This window comes from Ranitomeya imitator, chromosome 2 (assembly GCF_032444005.1).
Source record: "Ranitomeya imitator isolate aRanImi1 chromosome 2, aRanImi1.pri, whole genome shotgun sequence".
Classification (NCBI taxonomy): Eukaryota; Metazoa; Chordata; class Amphibia; order Anura; family Dendrobatidae; genus Ranitomeya; species Ranitomeya imitator.
The window spans coordinates 492,393,959-492,419,917 of NC_091283.1; the positions used below are offsets into that span (position 1 = coordinate 492,393,959).

The 25,959-nt window shown below is 42.2% G+C and overlaps 1 protein-coding gene across 2 annotated transcripts in view; it reads right to left on the bottom strand.

The window, feature by feature from the left end:
- Positions 1-11,903: 11,903 nt before the first annotated feature.
- Positions 11,904-25,959, bottom strand: part of SGCA (sarcoglycan alpha) — a 37,579-nt gene continuing 23,523 nt past the window's right edge. The window contains exons 6-10 of one of the 2 annotated variants that reach the window (XM_069751456.1): positions 24,676-24,835; positions 24,070-24,269; positions 20,570-20,596; positions 18,165-18,273; positions 11,904-12,602 (exon numbers count right to left, since the gene is read on the bottom strand). In XM_069751456.1, coding sequence (XP_069607557.1) covers positions 12,555-12,602; positions 18,165-18,273; positions 20,570-20,596; positions 24,070-24,269; positions 24,676-24,835 — 544 coding nt within the window. In that variant the 3' untranslated portion in view covers positions 11,904-12,554. Of the gene's footprint in view, positions 12,603-17,730; positions 17,868-18,049; positions 18,274-20,569; positions 20,597-24,069; positions 24,270-24,675; positions 24,836-25,959 lie in introns of those variants that run through there. The other variant, XM_069751455.1, reaches the window with a different exon arrangement.

Below are 25,959 nucleotides of genomic sequence, written 5' to 3' on the forward strand. Positions count from 1 at the left end.
GTAGTCAAGGCTGGTTCTGTAGTGCCAGTAGGCCCAGCTCCCCCTGTAGGACTGTTGGGGTTCGGTAACTGCGGCTGCCTCGCGGCCTAGCTGTTCTCTCCTCTCCTGTGGGCCTTCGGGTCCACCACCTGGTTCCAGCACCGTCAGCTGGTTCCGGGCCGAGCCTTTGGCTAAGGTGCCTCCTCCTGGGTATCCGAGTTCCGCCAACGCCAGGCGGTCCTTGGTAGTGCTTTTAAGCGCGGGCACCTACAGCTTAGTAACCGGGTTCCAGCACCGTCAGCTGGTCCTCGGTCGTGCCATTGGCTCTTGCACACTGGGGCAACGCATCCGGGTTCCAGCACCGCCAGCTGGTTCTCGGCAGTGTTCTTGTCACAGGTACTCCCTCGTGCCAAGCCTGGTTTCAGCACCGTCAGCTGTTTCCGGGTTGTGTCAACTTCACTGAGACGCCTATGCTTGCCCCGTCGTGGGGCGGTCGAGTTAGCCAACTCCAGGGTGCCTCCAGTTTAGGAGCTTCCTATGTGGGCTGCGTGAACTGGTAGTCAAGGCTGGTTCTGTAGTGCCAGTAGGCCCAGCTCCCCCTGTAGGACTGTTGGGGTTCGGTAACTGCGGCTGCCTCGCGGCCTAGCTGTTCTCTCCTCTCCTGTGGGCCTTCGGGTCCACCACCTGGTTCCAGCACCGTCAGCTGGTTCTCGGCAGTGTCTTTTGCTCTTGTACCTTCTGCTCCCCATCCTGGTTCCAGTACCGTCAGCTGGTTCCGGGCAGAGCCTTTGGCTTAGGTGCCTCCTTCTGGGTATCCAAGTTCCACCAATGTCAGGTGGTCCTTGGTAGTGCTTTCAGGCACGGGTACCTCCTGCTTAGTAACCGGGTTCCAGTAACGTCAGCTGGTCCTTGGTAGTTCCATTGGCTCTTGGACATTCGGCTACCCATCCGGGTTCCAGTACCGTCAGCTGGTTCTCGGCAGTGTCTTTTGCTCTTGTACCTTCTGCTCCCCATCCTGGTTCCAGTAACGTCATCTGGTTCCGGGCAGAGCCTTTGGCTTAGGTGCCTCCTTCTGGGTATCCGAGTTCCGCCAACGTCAGGCGGTCCTTGGTAGTGCTTTTTAGCACGGGTACCTCCTGCTTAGTAACCGGGTTCCAGTAACGTCAGCTGGTCCTCGGTAGTTCCATAGGCTCTTGAACCTTCGGGTAGCCATCCGAGTTCCAGTTCCATCAGCTGGTTCTTGGCATTTTCTCAGCCTTCTTGTACCTTCTGCTACATTTCCAAGTTGAAGACCCTAACGTCGACAACCCGGAAGACCACCCCGATGACGACGACCCGGAAGACCACCCCGATGACGACGACGACGACGACGGCGGAGACGACGACGGCTGAGACGACGACGGCGGAGATGACGACACTGGAGACGAAGACCCTGGAGACGACAACATGGAAGACCGAGAAGCAGAAGAACAAGAGGCTGCAGAACAAAGAGCAGAAGAACATTAAGCATAAGACTTAATATCAGAGCAAAAGATATTATCTAAATTATATGCAGAAGAAGACTAAGCAGTGTATGGGGGTGAGTCCGTTCCTCCTCGTGGTGCCCCTGGATAAAGCCTGATGCTGCAGGCCAAACTGAACGCGGACAAATGTAACTTTTGTGACTGGCAGAACGGAAGGTGTAATCTTCCAACTTTTATAGATAACAACTACGGGAATGCCTGTCACAAATGAGAATATGATGAAGAAGTAGAATAGGAAGAATAATAACAGTGGAATAAAAAGAATATGTAGAATAGGAAGAATAATAATAGTTGAAGAAAATGAATATGAAGAATGTAATAAAAAAAAAAATAGGTAGAAGATGAAGAAGAAGATGAATAAGGTGAAGAAGTTGATGTCAAGGATGCTGATGATGATGAAGATGAAAGTGTGGGAAAAGAAAAAAAAAAAAAAGAAAAAAAAGAAGGGGAAGGGCGTGGAATAGTGAAACATCAATATCTGACAAAATAAAAAAAATTTACATACTCAATATCTTTTTCAATCCGAACTTCTTTAAAAAAAAAAAAAAAACATGCTATTCTATTTGATTGGACTAATCCTCATTGCCTTTAATGTCTCCGCCACCTCCCCCATACATCCTACATTATTCTTAGTTGTTTTCCTTCAGGTAGAATGAACCTACAAGGAAAGAAAGGGTTTATTTTAATTCCGATATTTTGGTCCCATTGACTTGCATTGGGATCGGGTATCGGTATCGGCGATATCCGATATTTTTTGAATATCGGCCGATCCAAACCGATACCGATACTTTCCGATATCGGAAGGTATCGCTCAACACTATTCGTCAGTAATGGTTTCTTTCTTGCCCTTCGCCCATAAAGCTCTGTTTGGTTTAATGTGTGGCATATGGTATTCCAGACTGTTCCAGTTTGGCCTTCAGGTCTTTGGATGGTTTTTCCACCATTCGCAACAACCTTCGAAGACATCTTATTATGAATCTGTTGTCGGGTGTCCCGGGACCAGGGGTTCTTTCCCTGTCCCTATAGCTAGGGACACCCTAGCTCCCCCTTTTCCCCGGATTACTTCTGATAGTGATGATGCTGAATGCACCCTCAGTCTGTACCCTTCCCCAACCTAGGGATGAGGGAAGAAGTAGTGTACCGTAATTCACCATCCAGACTAACAAGGTAATACGAACAGGGATAAAGGAAAATACCAATAATACAAATAAACTCACACAACTTACAGAGGTATACACCGGGGAGTGGAGGATGGGGTAAAACCAAAGTAGGAGAAGAATGAAAATTAGCAAACATCCAAAATCTACCAACATTCACAGATAAATCCACCCTTAGTCTTCTCAAATAACAACCAACAACCTCCAGCCATGCAGCAAAACCTAGCTCTGACAATGAGTGCTTGACCCAAACTATATGGGATGGGGGAATGGCTAACAGTGAACAGCTGAACCTTAATGCAGGAAAGCTTCCAGGAGCTCTCAACTGAGCAGCTTAACCCCTGCACTGCTAAAAGGAACCTGCACCGTTTAATATGAAGGTGACATGCTTTTAATCATTGCAGGGGTAGGAGAAATCACACGCTGCAGTCTTCTGGCTCCTCTCTGTTGCGGTAAACCCGTGACACATCTCTTCCCAATTTTCCTCTTTCCCCCATGTCCAGGGAGGTTCTTTACGGCTCCATGCTTGGCAAAACTTCTTAAGAACATTGCGCACTGTTGAAATTGGGATACCAAGATCTTTGGAGATGGCTTATACTCTTTGGAAGTCTTATGTTTGCTAATAATAGCAGCTCTGATGTCCTCAGACAGCTCCTTTGTCTTCACCATTGTGACAAAGGAACAGGGCCTACCATGTGGCTTTTTAAAACACTGAAGTCGTCATTCATTGGCTAATTCATGTCACATGGGCACCGACAATTAATCACAGTTGATTCTCATTTGTGATTTACCGCAGGCGAGTCAAAATGTGTTTCCATACTTATTTAACCCCTTCATGACCCAGCCTATTTTGACCTTAATGACCTGGCCGTTTTTTGCAATTCTGACCAGTGTCCTTTATGAGGTAATAACTCAGGAACGCTTCCACAAATCCTAGCGGTTCTGAGACTGTTTTTTCGTGACATATTGGGCTTCATGTTAGTGGTAAATTTAGGTCGATAATTTTTGCGTTTATTTGTGAAAAAAATGGAAATTTGGCTAAAATATTGAAAATTTCGCAATTTCGCAATTTTCAAATTTTAAATTTTTATTATGTTAAACGAGAGAGCTATGTGACACAAAAGAGTTAATAAATAACATTACCCACATGTCTACTTTACATCAGCATAATTTTGGAAACAAATTTTTTTTTGCTAGGAAGTTATCAGGGTTACAATTTGACCAGCAATTTCTCATTTTTACAACGAAATTTACAAAACCATTTTTTTTAGGGACCACCTCACATTTGAAGTCAGTTTAAAGGGGTCTATATGGCTGAAAATACCCAAAAGTGACACCATTCTAAAAACCGCACACCTCAAGGTACTCAAAACCACATTCAAGAAGTTTATTAACCCTTCAGGTGCTTCACAGCAGCAGAAACAACATGGAAGGAAAAAATGAACATTTAACTTGTTAGTCACAAAAATGATGTTTTAGCAACAATTTTTTTAATTTCCCAAGGGTAAAAAGAGAAACTGGACAACCAAAAGTTATTGTACAATTTGTCCTGAGTATGCTGATACCCCATATGTGGGGGGGACCACTGTTTGGGCGCACGACAGGGCTCGGAAGGGAAGGAGCGCTATTTGACTTTTTCAATGAAAAATTGGCTCCAATCTTTAGCGGACACATGTCGCATTTGGAGAGCCCTTGTGTGCCTAAACATTGGAGCTCCCCCACAAGTGACCCCATTTTGGAAACTAGACCCCTCAAGGAGCTTATCTAGGTGCATAGTGAGCACTTTTAACCCCAAGGTGCTTCCCAAATTGATCCGTAAAAATGAAAAAGTACTTTTTTTTCACAAAAAAATTATTTTAGCCTCAATTTGTTCATTTCCACATGGGCAACAGGATAAAATGGATCCTAAAATTTATTGGCCAATTTCTCCTGAGTACACTGATACCTCACAAGTGGGGGTAAACCACTGTTTGGGCACACAGCAGGGCTCGGAAGGGAAGGAGCGCCATTTGACTTTTTGAATTAAAAATTAGCTCCAATCGTTAGCGGACACCATGTTGCGTTTGGAGAGCCCCTGTGTGCCTAAACATTGGAGCTGCCCCACATGTGACCCCATTTTGGAAACTAGACCACCCGCAGAACTAATCTAGATGTGCGGTAACCATTTTAAATCCTCAAATGCTTCACAGAAGTTTAGAACGCAGAGCCGTGAAAATAAAAAATAATTTTTCTTTCCTCAAAAATTATTTTTTAGCCCACAATTTTTTATTTTCACAAGAGTAACAGGAGAAATTCGACCCGGAAAGTTGTTGTCCAGTTTGTCCTGAGTACGCTGATACCCCATATGTGGTAGTAAACCACTGTTTAGGCACATGTCGGGGCTCGGAAGGGAAGTAGTGACATTTGAAATGCAGACTTTGATGAAATGGTCTGCAGGTGTCATGTTGCATTTGCAGAGCCCCTGATGTGCCTAAACAGTAGAAACCCCCCACAACTGACCCCATTTTGGAAACTAGACCCCCCAAGGAACTTATCTAGTTATGTGGTGAGCACTTTCAACCCCCAAGTGCTTCACAGAAGTTTACAACGCAGAGCCGTGAAAATAAAAAAATCATTTTTCTTTCCTCAAAAATGATGTTTTAGCAAGCAATTTTTTATTTTCACAAGGGTAACAGGAGAAATTGGACCCCAATTGTTGTTGCCCAGTTTGTCCTGAGTATGCTGGTACCCCATATGTGGGGGTAAACCACTGTTTGGGCGCATGTCGGGGCTCGGAAGGGAGGGAGTACCATTTGACTTTTTGCATGCAAGATTGACTGGAATCAATGGTGACGCCATGTTGCGTTTGGAGACCACTGATGTGCCTAAACAGTGGAAACCCCTCAATTCTAACTCCAACACCCAACACACCCCTATCCCTAATCCCAACTTTAGCCATAACCCTAATAACAACCCTAACCCCAACACACCCCTAACCACAACCCTAACCCCAACACACCCCTAACCATAACACTGACCACAGCCTAATCTTAACCCTATTTCCAACCCTAGCCCTAATTCCAACCCTAACTCTAATTCCAACCCTAACCTTAAGGCTATGTGCCCACGTTGCGGATTCATGTGGGATTTTTCCGGACCTTTTTTGAAAAATCCGCAGGTAAAAGGCACTGCGTTTTACCTGCGGATTTACCGCGGATTTCCAGTGTTTTTTGTGCGGATTTCACCTGCGGATTCCTATTGAGGAAAAGGTGTAAAACGCTGCAGAATCCGCACAAAGAATTGACATGTTGCGGAAAATACAACACAGCGTTTCCGCGCAGTATTTTCCGCACCATGGGCACAGCGGATTTGGTTTTCCATAGGTTTACATGGTACTGTAAACCTGATGGAAAACTGCTACGAATCCGCAGAGGCTAATCCGCTGCGGATCCGCAGCCAAATCCGCTGCAGATCCGCAGCCAAATCCGCACCGTGTGCACATAGCCTAATTCTAAGCCTAACCCTAGTGGGGCAAAAAAAAAATATATATTTTCTCTATTTTATTATTGTCCCTACCTATGCGGGTGATAAAGGGGGGGGTTTATTATTTTTTTTATTTTGATCGCTATGATAGAAGCCATCACAGCGATCAAAATGTACCTGTAACGAATCTGCTTCTTCTGCATTTTGGAAGATGGCGGCGCCCATGGAACAGACAGACGGACACCGGGAGGGACACAGGAGGTCGGTAAGTATGAGGGGGGGATCGGACAGCGGGGGGGTAGATCGGACAGGAGGACAGAGGGGAGCAGAGGACAGCAAATGACAGGACGGAGGGGAGGAGATCGGTGGCGATGGCGGGAGGCAGGCAGATCGCGATCTCCAGCCATGGCTGATGCTATTGCAGCATCGGCCATGGCTGGATTGTAATATTTCACCTATTTTCATTGGTGAAATATTACTATCGCTCTGATTGAAAGTGAAAGTGAAACGTCACTTTCAACAGCTAATCAGAGCGATCATAGCCACGGGGGGGGCTCCCCCTGTCCCTGCAGGTCGGGTGAAATTTCAGTTAATCCTTTCACCCGGCCTGCAGGAGCGCAATCCAACCACGACGCATTTGCTGCGTCACAGGTCGGATTGACACAGGTTTTCATGACGCATACGCTGCGTCAAAGGTAGGGAAGGGGTTAATGTAAAGGGTGCCAATACCAGTACACAGCAAGCTTTAGGTTTTTCTATTTTTTCCTCCCAATTATTTTTGCTTTAAATTATTGTTTATCATTTGCTCCTTTGTATTTAGCACGAGTGATCTATACAAAAAAACTGTTTCACTTGATTCATTTTTTGCAGGAGACATTAACCTAACGATCCCTGTGTGGCCTATTTAAAAAAAAAAAAAAAAAATCAGGTTCCTCGCATTATGTTCTCATTCACTTTATGCAGTTAATAGCCCTCTGTGTCTCTACTGCTAGATACTTAGGCAGTTAACTGGTTCATGCAGCTTTACATGAACACCCGAGCCTTACACTATGGCTGCTCCGAATAACTAAAGCAATTGCTACCATCCACCTCTCGTGTCTCCCCTTTTCCTCATAGTTTGTAGCTTGCGAGCAGGGCCCTCATTCCTCCTGGTATCTGTTTTGAACTGTATTTCTGTTATGCTGTAATGTCTATTGTCTATACAAGTCCCCTCTATAATTTGTAAAGCGCTGCGGAATATGTTGGCGCTATATAAATAAAAATTATTATTATTATTATTATTATTATGTATTTAAACTTCATGGGTGCCAAGAACGATGAGCAAGACTGTGTGTATATATATACACTGTGTGCCGAATTATTAGGCAAGTTGTATTTTAGAGGATTATTTTTATTATTGATCAACAACTATGTTCTCAATCAACCCAAAAGACTCATAAATATCAAAGTTTAATATTTTTGGAAGCTGGAGTGGGTTTTTTTTTAGGTTTGGCTGTCTTAGGAGGATATCTGTTTGTGCAGGTAACTATTACTGTGCAGAGTTATTAGGCAACTTAATGAAAACCAAATATATTCCAATCTCACTTGTTTATTTTCACCAGGTATACCAATAAATTTAGAAATAAACATTTCTGACATGCAAAAACAGAACTCCAAAAAATTAGTGACTAATATAGCCACCTTTCTTTATGATGACACTCAACAGCCTTCCATCCAAAGAATCTGTCAGTTGCTTGATCTGCTTACGATCAACATTGCGTGCAGCAGCCACCACAGCCTCCCAGACACTGTTCCGAGAGGTGTACTGTTTTCCCTCCCTGTAGATCTCACATTTTATGAGGGACCACAGGTTCTCTATGGGGTTTAGATCAGGTGAACAATGGGGCCATGTCATTATTTTTGCTTCTATGAGACCTTTACTGGCCAGCCACGCTGTGGAGTAGTTGGAGGCATGTGATGGAGCATTGTCCTGCATGAAAATCATGTTTTTCTTGAACGATACCGACTTCTTCCTCTACCACTGCTTGAAGAAGTTGCTTTCCAGAACCTGGCAGTAGGTCTGGGAGTTGAGCTTCACTCCATCCTTAACCCAAAAAGGTCCCACAAGTTCATCTTTGATGATACCAGCCCATACCAGTACCCCACCTCCAGCTTGCTGGCGTCTGAGTCGGAGTGGAGCTCTCTGCCCTTTACTGATCCAGCCTCCGGCCCATCAAGAGTCACTCTCATTTCATCAGTCCATAAAACCTTTGAAAAGTCAGTCTTAAGATATTTCTTGGCCCAGTCTTGATGTTTTATCTTATGTTTCTTGTTCAAAGGTGGCCGTTTTTCAGCCTTCCTTACCTTGGCCATGTCCCTGAGTATCGCACACCTTGCGCTTTTTGTTACTCCTGTAATGTTGCAGCTCGGAAATATGGCAAAACCGGTGGCAAATGGCATCTTGGCAGCTTAACGCTTGATTTTCCTCAATTCATAGGCAGTTATTTTGCCCCTTTTTTTGCCCAACACACTTCTTGCGACCCTGTTGGCTATTTGCCATGAAACGCTTGATTGTTCGGTTATCACGCTTCAAAAGTTTGGCAATTTCAAGACTGCTGCATCTCTCTGGAGGACATCTCACAATTTTGGACTTTTCAGAGCCCGTCAAATCTCTCTTCTGACCCATTTTGCCAAAGGAAAGGAAGCTGCCTAATAATTAAGCACACCTTATATAGGGTTTTGATGTCATTGGACAACACCCCTCCTCATTACAGAGATGCACATCACATGATTTACTTAATTGGTAGTTGGCTCTCAAGCCTGAACAGCTTGGAGTAGGACAACGTATAAAAAGTGTCATGTGATCAAAATACAACATGCCTAATAATTCTGCACACAGTGTATGTATATGAGTAAGGAAAAACCTCACCGTGCAATGAGTCATATGGCTGCTCTCATTAGGTATGCATGGATATATACGCACAAATTTCCAGGGCCCAATTTATCATTGTATTACTGAAAAATTTTGGGGGGAAAAAATAGTGAGTTTTTTATTTGCAACAAAGTCATCAAAAAATTGCACCTTTTTTCAAGTTGTCTTTTGTGGATTGGTTAGTTTTCAGATTTTTAAGTCAATGTGGCTTTTCTTATACTGTACTGTAATAATACTATTTCAAGAGAAAAACTGAAAGATATCAATGTAAAGCAGGACCCTCAGTCCAAAAACGGGGACAGTACTGTACAACTAGCTGAAAGATGACTTTTTCAAGTAATAATATATTGGTGGGCTGCAAATTGCAATGAAAATGTCATTAAAATCAGATTGAAAAATGATTCTAAGTATCACATCTGCAGCTCAGCCTCTCTGCAGCAGCAGCTTTTCTCCATCTGATCCCTTCTCTCCTTTCAATCCCACAACAATCTGGCAGACAGCGAGAGAGTACAGAGATCCCACGCTGCAGTCACAGCGCTGATTAAAGATACCGAGCTGGGAATTAATCTGGGCCGGATTATTGTGAAGGGTGTCGTGTATGAAAGTCAAAGGGATCCTTGTTGTCAAGTGAGACTTGGGGCAAAGATCTCTTAAGGACAGCCAACTTCAGGTGCACAAAGAGTTAGCGGCATCATTTTAAGTATAAATTGAATCTTCTAAGCCAGAGTGCAAAATCTGTAGGAGCCCCTGTCCACCATCATATGTCATCTATAGTACTAGCATCTTCATGCTATGCCTGTGCACTCTTTAAGTATCCTTGGGTATGACCACTGGTGCTGCGACCAACAACGATCCTGGAAAAGGGGCTCTGCATCCCCAGTAATGATGCTCTGCTGAGTGGTGCTCTATTCATTGTCTATAGGACTGCCAGAGAAAGAAGAGTACAGTGCTCAGCTATTTATGGCAGTCCCATTCACAATATAGTGTAGGCCAGGGGTGTCAAACTGCATTCCTCGAGGGCCGCAATCCATGCGAGTTTACTTAGCACAAGGTGCTGCAATCATTATGTGTGTAGGTGATTAAATTATCACCTGTGCAGTACAAGGAAATCCTGAAAACATGACCTGTTTGCAGCCCTCGAGGAATGCAGTTTGACAACCCTGGTGTAGGCCAAATATGGATACCCACACGCCATTTAAGACGGGGTTCAACAAAGCCTCGTTCTTGAGGTTCCAAAGCCTTGTTATTGGGATTTGCTGGAGGTTTCAACGGTCAGACCTCCATTGATCTATCAATAAATAGGAGAAAATATTTGATTTTGGGAAAACCTCATTAATAGAATTCTTCAGTTTTTTACGGGATGATGCAACACATGAGCAGGATGCGTGATCACGGGCCACAGCAGTGACGTGGCTTTTAGTGAGGTCACAACATAGGGTCCTGAGGAACTAGAACTAACTTGAGGTATCATCCCTATGGAAAAAGTGTCATCATACAGATGTATAAATGGAGATGTAGCCAATTTTGAATGTTGCTGGAGGACGCAGAAGTATCAGTCTAACCACGAACCTTGAGCTAAGTTCTCCTGTCACATATGAAGACACCAAGAATATAAATTACCTCAAATTCTGCATTGAGGCCTCAGATCTTCTAGTTACACCTCGGCTAAATGAGTGTCTTTAATCTTGCTCATTTTTTTTTACACTCCAGTAACGTCCAAGAAAAGGTCTTAGGTTAATGTTAGAATTTAGGGTATTGGATACGTTCTGTACAACGATTTAGGGGAGCTATTTCATTACATTTCACTCCAGGATGCTAGGTGCTAATGATTGATGATATATTATACGAAGACAAGAGCTTGACCTAGGACATTAAATAAAAGTAGACAATTTTTGTACTGAATGGAGAGTATATGGGACATGGGAACTGCGTACACGGTATAAAAGTGCTCCCCCACCTAAATACAAGGGCCGTGTGTTTGCAGTAGTATAAGGGAGGAGGAAGGCAGAGCGTATGCACAGCATTCCTTGTCTCCCTGCAACTCTCTGGTATGAAGAGCATGGTATAATGGGGGCATTATACCCTGAGCTCCACCCCTGCGATGACACCTGATGAGAAGGATGAAAAACTCTCACATTCAGAACATTTGAGATTAGCCAAGGCCAGGATAGGAGGCACAAGCAACCAAGGAGGGGTCCTACAGAGCAATATACCCCAAAGACGGCAAAGACTAGACCTAATGCTTCCAAAAAACCCATTACCTGGATGGTACAAAACTTGCATCTATTTGTCTGCAGGACCCAATCCATGGAATTTATAAAGTCAACAGGACCCTTTTTCTTCACTAAGGCATCTACATGACCGCATGCTGGTTGAATTGCATAGATTATATAGAACTAGCTGTTTTCAGAACCCTTAGTATGGATTATACAGAATTTTTTGAACACAAGACCTGACATTAATGATACAGACCAAGTCATGTAAATGACCTACTATGAAAAGGCAACCTCCAACTGGATTGGGATATGGATGCTAAAGAATCGAGGAACTGCAATGATGGGACCTATATGTCTTTAAGATCATTTTTTTTATCATGTAAAGGATGATATATTTTACAGGTTCCCCTTAAACAAGCTAATGTCCATTTCAATCACATACACTCGTCTGAGGCCTCTGTTGTCAACCACCTTCCCACAATGCATTGTGGTAGAAGAATGGTCCTCCCATCAGTAATAACGGAAGCCAGCAATCTCTCTCTGTAGTCCACACCGGACCATCCTTGTTTAGATGCCAGGTCTAGCTGGAGCGCAGAACAACAATTTTGGAGACATTTCTCATGGGTAAATTTTAGAACAATAATGCATACCACCTCAAGGGCAATAGGTAAGTTTTTATTATCATTTGACAACTTAGATTTTCCCTTTTTTTTACATTAGAAGAAATTTCCAGATTTTTTTTTTTATTAACAATGCATGATCGGTAAGGATCCTAAATATTGTCCCCCTCCCATATGAAGAATGAAGGGGCCTAGTGGAGAACCACAGTTCTTTTGCAAAATCAAAGGAGCTAAAAGGAGTAACAAATATTGAAACAAGTTCAAAACAGCATATTTTATCAAAATTATCAGGTGAGTCTTGTAGAGGTACACTCGTGTGCTGTGCTAAAATGTGTTGTTCATTTAATATTTCTCAATAAAACGAACATTGTTGATTTACTTCAGTGATTCGACAACACCTCGTTTTGACCTAAGCAGCACCCGTCATATTGTAGGAGCACCTTTTCATTTGTATTCAGCCCCTTTACGGCAATACTCACACAGGGTAACAGAAACGCAGCGCATGGCTTGGCCTTGTTCATTGTATTGGTTTAGACATCTGCACTGAAATCTATGGATGATTTTAAGGGAATCTGTCCAGTTGTCCATACAGTATGATCTGTGGAAAGCACGGTATAGAGAAGGAGAAGCGGAGCAGGATTATATATAGGTTTGATGGAAAAGATTCAGTATAACTTGTATTTTATTCATTGAAATCCTTGGTGTTGGTATGTACAGGAGTCCAGTGGGTGGTCCTTCTAGTGACTGACAGCTATCTCTGCATGCGCAGTCATACAGGGCGGACTGTCAATTACTAGTAGGACCGCCCACTGGACTCCAGTACATACAAACACTAAGGAATTCAATGAATAAAATGTAAGAATTATTGAAACTTTTCCCATAAAACTATATATCAATCTGATCAGCTTCTCCTGCTCTATATCATCCTGAATGCAGATCAGATATTATTTTCAACATGACAAGTTCCCTTTAAAAGGGTACTTCCATAATAGAGATAAATTGCTTATCCTCAGATTGCAGATCCCATTGTTTTTCTCCAGAATATGAATTTCCTGTGACTCCCTTTGGTAAGACAGAAGAGACATCCAGGTAGCAAATAGATGGAGGTATCTGTGCATGTACACCGCTCAGAGGTGAGACCCAAAACCGTGAATCATGTGACGCTGTACAATGGCTGATCACAATAGATATTTAGCAGGTAACACATCTAATAGGCTGAAAAAGAAAAATCATAGAACAGAAACTACATTTTGATTTGTGGTTGAATGGAGAAGACCCAAACTGTAAACAACCAGCGGCTTATCATGTTCTAAGGAAAGAGAATGCTGGGTGATGTAGTTCCTCAACAGTTATAACATTTCCCAAAGTCAACAGGTTACAATCTTGGGAGTATGTTCAGAATTAGAAAACCAGATCTGCATTTTTTTAAACGCGCCACTCTTGTCCATGAAAATGATTTGCTAGAGAAACTTAGCCCATTCACAGCTGATGCTTTGTTCACATCCCATACAATTTCTTTACGTAAAGTAACACTGCATTATTGTAAAGACCCGGATTCCCTGTTAGTTTACTGGCTGAACAAGAGTTAAAAAAAACTCTGCCTCCTAGGACGTTGGTGGTTTGGATGAGAAGCTAGTGTAGATACTCTCCATATGTGAACTTTAGACTCAGGCTTTCTAAATAAAAAGGCTTTTTGTTGTATTTCACTGGGAACACATTGTGTATGTCGGAGAGGGAGTGGGGTGTTCTGTACAAACAGGAACCAGTGTGGGAGGCAGGAGTGGAAAGAGGTGCAAAGGCCAGTGAGACGAGAGAGGAAGGAGCAGAGCATCTGAAGACTTGGAGAATAAGAGAGGATCTGGCCAAAGACATAGGGATGTCTGGTAAGGTGCATCATAGGACTATTGAGGCTTTGAGACTAAAACAGACTTTCTATAGGGAGCAAGAAATGCAAAGAACAGTGAAGAGGTAGAAGTAGAGTCTTCTGAAACAAAGAAGGATCTAGGAGGCATAGATGTGGTTAATCGATAGTAGTAGAAGTCGGTAATCTCTGGCTCCCCTTCTGGATTAAAACCCATAATGTTGAACTTGGAAAAAAAAGTTGTAAGTGTAGAAAGAGAAGGGTGACTGCAGAGATGTCAGTAAGGTCCACAGGGGAAACAAAGATGTGGATTTAGAGAAGTTCTCTCAAACCTGTGGATCTGCTAATAGTTGGTCTTTGTGTAAAAAGGGTGTGAGGTCTTCAGAGATAGAAGAAGGGTCTACCAGGAGACATAGATGTGGTGGGTGTGGATCACAGATCTACGACATATGACACTGAAACTACAATTTCCAGCATGCTCTAACAGCCTGAAAAAAAGAGGCGTACATGTGAAGTTGTAGCGGGGTTTACATAGACAGGAAAAGGATCTATGAGAAGGCATAGCTATTTATTTAGAGGAGTCACCACCAACATGTAATTTTGTACTGGTTGCTAACTACACCTACCAGCATAACCTGACAGCTGTGAGTTGTAGTTTGACAACTGCTAGGGAAACACTGGTTGAGGAGCACTACAGTAGAGATAAAGGATTCTATAGGGTCTACACTGGTTGAGGAGCACTACAGTAGAGATAAAGGTTTCTATAGGGTCTACACTGGTTGAGGAGCACTACAGTAGAGATAAAGGATTCTATAGGGTCTACACTGGTTGAGGAGCACTACAGTAGAGATAAAGGATTCTATAGGGTCTATGATGCTAGCAAAGTATGTCTAGAAGTATCTACAGAGGTTTGAAAGTGAGAAGGTCAAGATAAGGGGGTTCTATACAGATGTAGCAGTCTACATTAAGTACTTAAGGGAAAAGGAAAAATAGTGTCAATGGGTGTAGTAAAGCCAGAAAGGAAGAGGAGGAACAGAGAATACAGAAAGGGATGCTGAGTCTACAGAACCAATGTTCAGAAGACACTACAAGTGACATAGACTGACAGAGAACTGGAGAAGTAAAGCCAACTCCAGAGGCATGAAAAGACATATGAATCACACGATGAAAGGTAAAGATGGAGCATATGGAGACCACAAAAAAGGATGGAACACATGGGGACAAATGATTCCAGAACATTAACCCAGAATGGTGAGAATTTCAGAAGACAATTCAAGTCCTTGTGGCATAAAAAGGAGCAGAGGAGGAAACCCTATAAGGTACAAAGACTAAAAATGTGAGCTGCCTAAGTGATAAGTATTTGCGTGTTATATATATATATATATATATATATATATATATATATATATATATATATACATACATACATACTATAGATAAATATATGATATAGTGAAAATGCTATCATTTCAGGGCCCACATTTGCTCACCTCACCTAGATTCCTGGATCACTTTAGCATTCTTTGATATAATCTAAGTTTTTGTCACTAGAAAAACAGGTGGTCCTGATGTTGTAGTCACAGCATAGACCCCAAAATGTGACCATATGTAAGCATCCGCACATGTATATGATATAGCACACTCAATTTAGCACACATACTGTCAGTAGATATGACTATGGGTATCTCAAAATAAGACATAAACTTATGAAATAGTTGAGTGGGTATAATACTAAGAAATATGTCATGATACGTCATAATGAAGATAGATATGTTCTAAATGTCAACTTAGAGGGGAACTCATGCTAGGCTCAAGAACAAGGGAGTCCCAATGGTTAATGAAAAGGGGGTGACAACATGCAGTCACTCTCCATTGATATGAATGGGAATTACAGGATTGTATGACTCTGTTCACATCCGCAATGGCAAATCTGTTAGGCTACGTTCACACTAGCGTTCTGCTAGTGTGCGTCGCCTTAGCGTCGGGCGACACAGCGGCGACGCACGCGTCATGCGCCCCTATGTTTAACATGGGGGACGCATGCGTTTTTGTGTGTTGCGTTTTGCAACAATTGCGTCTTTTTTGCCGCTAGCGTCGGACCAAGAAAACGCAACAAGCAGCGTTTTTGCGTGCGTTTTGCCGCGTTTTTGTGTGCGTCGTGCGTTGCGTCGCCGACGCAGCGGCGCGCAACGCTAGTCTGAACGTAGCCTTAGATGCCTCTGTTGCAGATTCGGTTGCATTTCACAGAAAAAATAGCTCTTTTCTGTCAAAACCGCAAAAAACTTATTGAACCCCAATGAACTTCATTGTAAGGGCACATTCACAAGAGCCTATAAAAAAATCGTACATAATTTAATACAGAAAACTCGGAAAATCTTTTGCTCGTTTGTCATCCGTATACAATCCGTTTTTCACAGCAGCAGCTATTAATAATTTACAAGACCATTTACAGTTTCCTATGTTACAGTTACTATGTTACAGATCCTGATAAGAGCTTTGCCCTCCGGATCAGTGGAGGTTTCAGTCTCTGGTCTCCCCCTTATGTGAGATTATATCTGGGAGGACCATTATGGACATCACATGAGCACTGAACACAAAGCATATGAAGGAAAGTATCTGCATAACAAACTTGACTTTATATTCATGGTGTTTCTTATAATTAAATAAATCTGAAAAAGCCCAAATTTTTATTTTACTAAATAGTTAAGGTTCCCATGAGGCACATGGATATGTATATGAAAAGAGAGAGGTGTCACCACCAAGGTGCAACACTGTGATTGAGAACAATACTTTTATTGAAGACATTTAAAAAAAAATCAGACAATATAATCAAAGCAGATGCCGAAAATGCAGGTACAGACAATAAAGACAATTGGAGGGTGAGCTAGTCGAAAATATCCATGAATATATATATATGAATATATATAACCTATATATGATTTACCATAGGGCTGGTTCATTAATGCCCATATCAATAAATATAGAACATGTAATAAACAGAGAACATGTATAAAGGATTTCTGATTATATAATAGTGCAATGCAGGTACCCCAGAATAAGTAAGGCTCAATAGCAATAAGACTTAATAGCAGTAATGCTCAATAGCAATAAGGCTCAATAGCAGTAAGTAGTGGAGTAGTGGATTTGATGAAGCTGTTGTGAAACACGTGTCGGGTCTGTTGGTGGGTCAGCTGATCGTATCCATGTACTTGTGATTTCTTCTGAGTATATTTTATGCAATCCCCTGTATAGATCCACTACTCTACTACTTACTGCTATTGAGCCTTATATATTCTTGGCTACCTGCATTGCATTATTAAATAATTAGAAATCCTTAATATTTACATTGATGAACCAACCCTATGATAATTCATATCTTGTCATATCCATTCATATATTCATATATAATCATGGATATTTTCAACTGGCTCACCCAACAATTGTCTTTGTTGTCCGTACTTGCATTTTCGGCATCTGCTTTGATTATATTGTATGATTTTTTTTAAATTGCATTCAATAAAAGTATTGTTCTTAATAACAGTGTTGCAACTTGGTCCTGGCACCTCTCTCTTTTTTTCCAGTTTTTTATAATTACCTAATGTTCCATAGTGTCTGACCTCCAAACAGTTTTCTATGGCATATACACCCTAAAACTTTCATAGGTATTGATCTCATGACAGGGAATAATATCTGAGCACCCCCATTATCAGGATTGCTGTAGGACCTTACAAACCAGGCTTTTATGGCAGTGCAAAGTTTGTCGTAACAATATCCCTTTATTACTTATTCTGTCATCACTTGACTGTAAATTATACCATAATCTAATAAACGAAATTGTAAAATGTTATGTGATTCTGTGTTATTTCTATGTGACGAAGCTGATTGTTAACTATATCTGTTCCTTGGAAGGCGAGATGACAACCAGTATGACCACCATCTCAGATCTCACAGAGGTTGCGTCCCAGAGAGGTGAGAAGGGTATTTAGCTGGTATACTGTATATTCTGACGGCGGTAACTTTATTTCGCAGCTTATTATGTAACCATTGACTACATTAACACCAAAATACACTATAGCAGGAAACATCATTTTGCAGGATTAATTCCTTCAGAGATCAACTTCCCAGATGACTTCATTTCCTAGGAAGAGTAAAAGACGTAAGCACACTATTGCAGATATAAAATGTCAATACATGTACCATTACAGGTCACCATTATTTTTCTATGAGTGGTGTTTTCTATATACAACAGAACATAAACTGTCTGTGCACCTCATACACTCACACATAGGGTTGTCTTCATCCTCTGTATATACTATATACCTTGTTGAGCATTGGTGAAGGGTCTGGAGAACATTTATTGCTGCGCCAGGATGAGAGGTACATGGGCGCTATCATCTGAAAACTCCATCGGGGATGTCCTTTGTCCAGTGCGGGCGTTGAACATGGGCAGCGTGGAAAGGGGTCGAGGAACATCCCTGTTGGAAGCCATATGCCGTAGCTCTTCCGTGTTGGAGAAGATTGATTGTTGATGAACTAGCTGGAGTCTGTGAAGCACAAGCCATCACACATGATAAATGATACAATGGTAAGAACCAGATACAACATGATGGGCACATAAAGTACGTATAATATAGAGTGGCATCATAAAAACACCACCTTTAATGAACATTGAAACTTCTGGAGCCAGAGCCTGGTTCTAGATAGCAGTGCAGAACTGCAGTGGGTCTAAATGTGAATGTGCCCCTAGTGCTGGGTACCAAGGGAGTGTCAACAAGCCTGCCTCTTCACACAAGCTCAAAAAAGCTTAACTGCAACCATCTTAGTAGCCACCCAAACTAATTTAGGAGCACCCTGGTAAGCTGAGCACTTAAGTAAAGAGGTTTTAAGGACACTTAAAATACGGTAAAAAGATCTGAAATCTGTCTCTGATTTCTGAACTACTGGATGACTGAATCACCTATCATATCCCACTTAGCAGCTCTCAGATACTTCCCATCCGCACCCATCTCTGCCTCCAAATTTCTCTGCTTATACTCCACAAACAGTGTGCTGTTATGATGCCTGTGTGTAGAATATCCAATGTAGCCTATGATATGCAAACTCACACTGCTCCCCTGCCTTCTGCTTGTAAGCTGACGGGGAGAAACCTATTAGATGTAGTTAGGAGAAGAAACAAGCTGATGTTGTATTTCATAGGACGCAGACATACAACATTTGGTAGGGTTCACTGTGGTGGAGCGTAGACTCTCAACAGATTTTACATGCTATACTGTAAACGTTACAGTATAGCAAGTAAAATCTATTAAGAGTCTGCTCTCTACCACTCCTCCCCCTTCCTATCTTAGAAAACCAACAAATGTCATGGCAAATGTAATCTGCATTAAAGGAACCATATCCAGGGCCGCCATCAGGGCATTACTGCCTTTTCTGGCATATGGAGCCTGGTGAGCATAATGAGGAGGGGGGCCCCGTCCAGGCCCCCCTCTTTTTGCTGCTGCTCACAGGGGCCCAGGGGTAGGATACGGCAAATTCAGTAACTGGGACATGCATCCTCGGATGCATGTCCAGTTAAAATCTATTGCTGTGCAGGAAGCTACCAGTCAATAATTAATAGCCACCACTCAATTAGACACATCGCTGCCGTATGACGTCACTACCTTGCACTAGCGAATCCGTGCCTCAAAATGGATACGGAAGAGGATGCCGCTGGACCACGGCCAGGTAAGGAGAAACTGTTTATAATTTTTTGCATGAGGCCAAGATGAGAGATCATACAGGGCCTGTGGGCAAGATGGCAGGACATATGTTGCCTGGGGGCAGGAAGGGAGATATGAGAACTGGAGGCAGGAAGGGAGGACATATGGGGCCTGGGGGCAGGATGGGAGGACATATGGGGCCTAGGGGCAGGATGGGAAGACATGTGGGGTCTGCGGGCAAAATGAGAGGACATATGGGAGATGGGGGCAGGATGGTGATCCCTGTATTACCTGTACAGTATACACTATATACAGAGCTGCTGTGTATAATGTCAGTGGTGATCCCTGTATTATCTGTACACTGACACTATATACAGAGATCGTGTGTATAATGTCACTGGTGATCCCTGTATTACCTATACACTATGTAGAGATCCTATGTATAATATCACTGTATTACCTGTACACTTACACTGTACACTGTATACCATGTACAGAGCTCCTGTGTAAAATGTCACATGTGGTAATATTAGTATTATGGTTTTCTTTTATTAATGATTAGTATTGTAGCATTCAGTTAACATGTGTCAAATGTCTGTGAGTCTCAAGGGGGCTTGAACATTTTGCCTGAATGTGTCCCTAAAATTCTTGGTGGGAGCCCTGACCACATCAGATAGGAAAAATAAATCAAAAATAGTGATCCACCAACTACAGATAGTGAACATCAGGGAGATGAATAGCTAAGTGTCACACACAGCATGCTGGTGAAAATGTGTGACATGGGCATGCCCCTTTCAATGCTGCACACCAAGTTTACATTCTCTTCACCCCCATCCATGCCACCTGAGGCTCTGTGGCACAAGAAACCTTGGAAATTGGTAAATTAATGTAGTTTTCTGACATTTTCATGATGGCCTGGGAGATTTGCTTAAATAGGAGTCCGGAGAGTCTCCCTTTTGTCCTGAGAGCCTCCAGGACGATCTGTGGAAGTTTGCAAATATGTATAAATGTCACATCAACTCAAAGAAGTATTCACAAGGAGCCTCTGCATCATTATTTATTGCTAGCCTATGCTATATTATACAGGCAAAAAATATTGCTGGGGAGCTGCTTTAAAGAAGAAGAAAGAAGTTCTGATACTCACTCGGATGCCTCAGCGTCTCTCTTTTGCCTTGGAATAAAAAAAAAATAAGTGTGAGAATAAATTCACACAAGTTGTATAATAATACAGTAACAATCATATTACATAGTAACATAGTTAGTAAGGCCGAAAAAAGACATTTGTCCATCCAGTTCAGCCTATATTCCATCATAATAAATCCCCAGATCTACGTCCTTTTACAGAACCTAATAATTGTATGATACAATATTGTTCTGCTCCAGGAAGACATCCAGGCCTCTCTTGAACCCCTCGACTGAGTTCGCCATCACCACCTCCTCAGGCAAGCAATTCCAGATTCTCACTGCCCTAACAGTAAAGAATCCTCTTCTATGTTGGTGGAAAAACCTTCTCTCCTCCAGACGCAAAGAATGCCCCCTTGTGCCCGTCACCTTCCTTGGTATAAACAGATCCTCAGCGAGATATTTGTATTGTCCCCTTATATACTTATACATGGTTATTAGATCGCCCCTCAGTCGTCTTTTTTCTAGACTAAATAATCCTAATTTCGCTAATCTATCTGGGTATTGTAGTTCTCCCATCCCCTTTATTAATTTTGTTGCCCTCCTTTGTACTCTCTCTAGTTCCATTATATCCTTCCTGAGCACCGGTGCCCAAAACTGGACACAGTACTCCATGTGCGGTCTAACTAGGGATTTGTACAGAGGCAGTATAATGCTCTCATCATGTGTATCCAGACCTTTTTTAATGCACCCCATGATCCTGTTTGCCTTGGCAGCTGCTGCCTGGCACTGGCTGCTCCAGGTAAGTTTATCATTAACTAGGATCCCCAAGTCCTTCTCCCTGTCAGATTTACCCAGTGGTTTCCCATTCAGTGTGTAATGGTGACATTGATTCCTTCTTCCCATGTGTATAACCTTACATTTATCATTGTTAAACCTCATCTGCCACCTTTCAGCCCAAGTTTCCAACTTATCCAGATCCATCTGTAGCAGAATACTATCTTCTCTTGTATTAACTGCTTTACATAGTTTTGTATCATCTGCAAATATCGATATTTTACTGTGTAAACCTTCTACCAGATCATTAATGAATATGTTGAAGAGAACAGGTCCCAATACTGACCCCTGCGGTACCCCACTGGTCACAGCGACCCAGTTAGAGACTATACCATTTATAACCACCCTCTGCTTTCTATCACTAAGCCAGTTACTAACCCATTTACACACAATTTCCCCCAGACCAAGCATTCTCATTTTGTGTACCAACCTCTTGTGCGGCACGGTATCAAACGCTTTGGAAAAATCGAGATATACCACGTCCAATGACTCACCGTGGTCCAGCCTATAGCTTACCTCTTCATAAAAACTGATTAGATTGGTTTGACAGGAGCGATTTCTCATAAACCCATGCTGATATGGAGTTAAACAGTTATTCTCATTGAGATAATCCAGAATAACATCCCTCAGAAACCCTTCAAATATTTTACCAACAATAGAGGTTAGACTTACTGGCCTATAATTTCCAGGTTCACTTTTAGAGCCCTTTTTGAATATTGGCACCACATTTGCTATGCGCCAATCCTGCGGAACAGACCCTGTCGCTATAGAGTCCCTAAAAATAAGAAATAATGGTTTATCTATTACATTACTTAGTTCTCTTAGTACTCGTGGGTGTATGCCATCCGGACCCGGAGATTTATCTATTTTAATCTTATTTAGCCGGTTTCGCACCTCTTCTTGGGTTAGATTGGTGACCCTTAATATAGGGTTTTCATTGTTTCTTGGGATTTCACCTAGCATTTCATTTTCCACCGTGAATACCGTGGAGAAGAAGGTGTTTAATATGTTAGCTTTTTCCTCGTCATCTACAACCATTCTTTCCTCACTATTTTTTAAGGGGCCTACATTTTCAGTTTTTATTCTTTTACTATTGATATAGTTGAAGAACAGTTTGGGATTAGTTTTACTCTCCTTAGCAATGTGCTTCTCTGTTTCCTTTTTGGCAGCTTTAATTAGTTTTTTAGATAAAGTATTTTTCTCCCTATAGTTTTTTAGAGCTTCAATGGTGCCATCCTGCTTTAGTAGTGCAAATGCTTTCTTTTTACTGTTAATTGCCTGTCTTACTTCTTTGTTTAGCCACATTGGGTTTTTCCTATTTCTAGTCCTTTTATTCCCACAAGGTATAAACCGCTTACACTGCCTATTTAGGATGTTCTTAAACATTTCCCATTTATTATCTGTATTCTTATTTCTGAGGATATTGTCCCAGTCTACCAGATTAAGGGCATCTCTAAGCTGGTCAAACTTTGCCTTCCTAAAGTTCAATGTTTTTGTGACTCCCTGACAAGTCCCCCTAGTGAAAGACAGGTGAAACTGCACAATATTGTGGTCGCTATTTCCTAGATGCCCGACCACCTGCAGATTTGTTATTCTGTCAGGTCTATTAGATAGTATTAGGTCTAAAAGTGCTGCTCCTCTGGTTGGATTCTGCACCAATTGTGAAAGATAATTTTTCTTGGTTATTAGCAGAAACCTGTTGCCTTTATGGGTTTCACAGGTTTCTGTTTCCCAGTTAATATCCGGGTAGTTAAAGTCCCCCATAACCAGGACCTCATTATGGGTTGCAGGTTCATCTATCTGCTTTAGAAGTAGACTTTCCATGGTTTCTGTTATATTTGGGGGTTTGTAACAGACCCCAATGAGAATTTTGTTACCATTTTTCCCTCCATGAATTTCGACCCATATGGACTCGACATCCTCATTTCCTTCGCTAATATCCTCCCTTAAAGTGGACTTTAGACAAGACTTTACATAGAGTATTGCTACCCAATACCGCATCATTGATCACAGTGCTGTATCCCATCTTCATGAGCATTCACACCACAATAGTCACCGTGATCCCTAACACCTCACCAATGATCATGATCCTTCACATCACACCAATCACCATAATTCCTGAAACCACCCCAATCAGCATGATCCCTGAAATCTCACCAGTTATCATGATCCCTAACACCATGTCACCCATCATTATCCCTAACCATACACCTATCATCATGATCTCTATCATCACTCCAGTCATTATGACCATGTTAATCATATGATCCTTAACACCGTGCCTTCATCCCAAACACCATGTTAATTATCATAATCCCATCTACTACATCCTCCATGAAATGATCCCTACTATCTTCCACAATCTACCGCATACAGCATCTGTCTCACCATAATCGCTGATGCTACTCCTTATACCCTTCATCTTCACCACTATCCTACAGTATGTCTACATCTTGAGCTTAGGCACAACCATCTTCATGAAGTAACAATGTCTCCCCAATCTCCTAGTTTTGGTCCTATCTTTAAAATAGAGGTGCCCAAGAGACAGAAATTGATCCGGACCCCTGCCAACTCACATTCTACTGGTAAATCACATTGAGGATAGGCAAAGCCCTTATACAGCAGTATGATTTCCTATGGACAGTGGGAGAACACAACTCTTGCATTTTGCTTCTCTGTACTTACACTCCTTCCCTGCGGCAGCACATAATATAGGAAAGCAGGATGCACAGCAACACAGCGATGAGGATAGGAAGTAACATTGTCAGCAGGTAATCCGGTATGTAGTCAATTTCACCTAATTCATTAGAAGGAGGATTAAATGTCGCATCCCATTCCAGCTGCTGAAAACTACGAGGAGAAGGAGAGGATCCCGACTCATCTACCTGTAACATAAACCAATGGAAGCTCGGCATTTATCAGGTCATATTTTGGCTCCGGATTATTAAATGTTCTGAATGATCAAATGGAGATAGAGAAGCATGTAAAAAAATATAATTATTAAATCAGAGAACATTACTAACTGGTTACAATGGCTGCTGGATTATTGGAATTACTGGATTGGTTATGAATTAAAGGAATTTTCTATGATGGCCTGAGATTTTTTTTTTTTTTTATGCATAAAAAGAAATAATTGGCTACATAGCAAATTCCGCATAAACATTCATATTTTTTCAACAGATTAGCGCTGCATAATTTTTTACAAAAAAACATGCATTTTGTTAACTTGTGAATTGTTGTGTGAGCCTACGCCACCTGGTGGCCATATGCAGTACTACGCATGGTACTCACCAAGGTCACATTGCACCAGTCTATGCTGAAGTCATTTGCCAAGAGTTGAGGACACAGCACTGGTCTCTTTCCTTCTTTGCACTGTTGTTGGATCTGCGGCTTTTGGGTCTCGTAAAGACACTCAGGGAAGGGTACAACAGATCCCACCTTTACAAACACACTGTACAAAGGCAACTGGTTAGTTGTAGTGAAATCTTTAGATTTTGGTATCAACGTTTGCTCAGTTGGGGATTGTCATGAGATGGTTTGTTAAAATGTGCAGGTTAGTGGCCTACAGGTTTGTCCAAAATTAACAACTTTAGTGTTGGGGGGATGGAGGATGTTTAAGTCCTGCCCCAAGCCCTGCCCAAGAATGCCCCCGATGCTCGCAACACCTGCCAGGAAGGACCACCCACATTTGGGACTATAGTAGAATAATTAGGACAGTCCAGGCAAATTTAGGAGTGTAACCAGCAGTTCCATAACTTGAAACTGATGGGACCCAATGCAAAATTTCCAATGGAGCCCCACATCTACTAAGGAACTTTAATCGTACTAGTCTACTCATATGGGAGAAAGGGACACAAAAGGTGTCTGTGAAATGAACTCTCATAGCAGTTACACGCAGCTGCCACTAGGGGGAAGTCACTACATACAGATGTATACAGCTCCTATTGAGCTTGGTGCTTACTGCATAAATGTACACACACTTAGCTCCCCCTAGAGGTGCCTGGATGCAGCTGGAAAGATATCATTTACTAATTGAAAATGGTAAAGTTGGGTGATAACTATTGTCTGCTATAACAGCTCTCGTTTGTGTCGTCATCCATGTCTCCCAGACCTTGCTAAGCAGGGATATAAAAAAGAGGGAATATACCATTGCATTACTAGGCAGGAATGCTATTCAGGGGATTAGGAAAGCTGGGTGCTTTGTTATTGATGGCATTGGTACTAGTTGTCACACAGCTTTCCCAGAAACAGGCGACCCACATAGCCTCACTGAGTGGCTTATAGTTCCAATGACATGTTAACTAGAAAATGCTAAATGCGCTTTGAAGATGGCACTCCTGGCATTACCCTGAATGTAATTAAAGGCACGTCCTGTGAAGTAACAGGAGCGCGGACGTACGCGGATGGCAGTGACATTAATGACGGCTAATGCGGCACAGGATTACTTTCTGAGAGCGCAGACTTTAATACTGCACAGATGTTGCTGCTGGGAGGATTAAAGGGACGTTGCTGGATGTACAACCTCTGCTGGTAAACAGGAAGGTCAGTCTAGACCTCTGGCTTTCAAGCTACAGC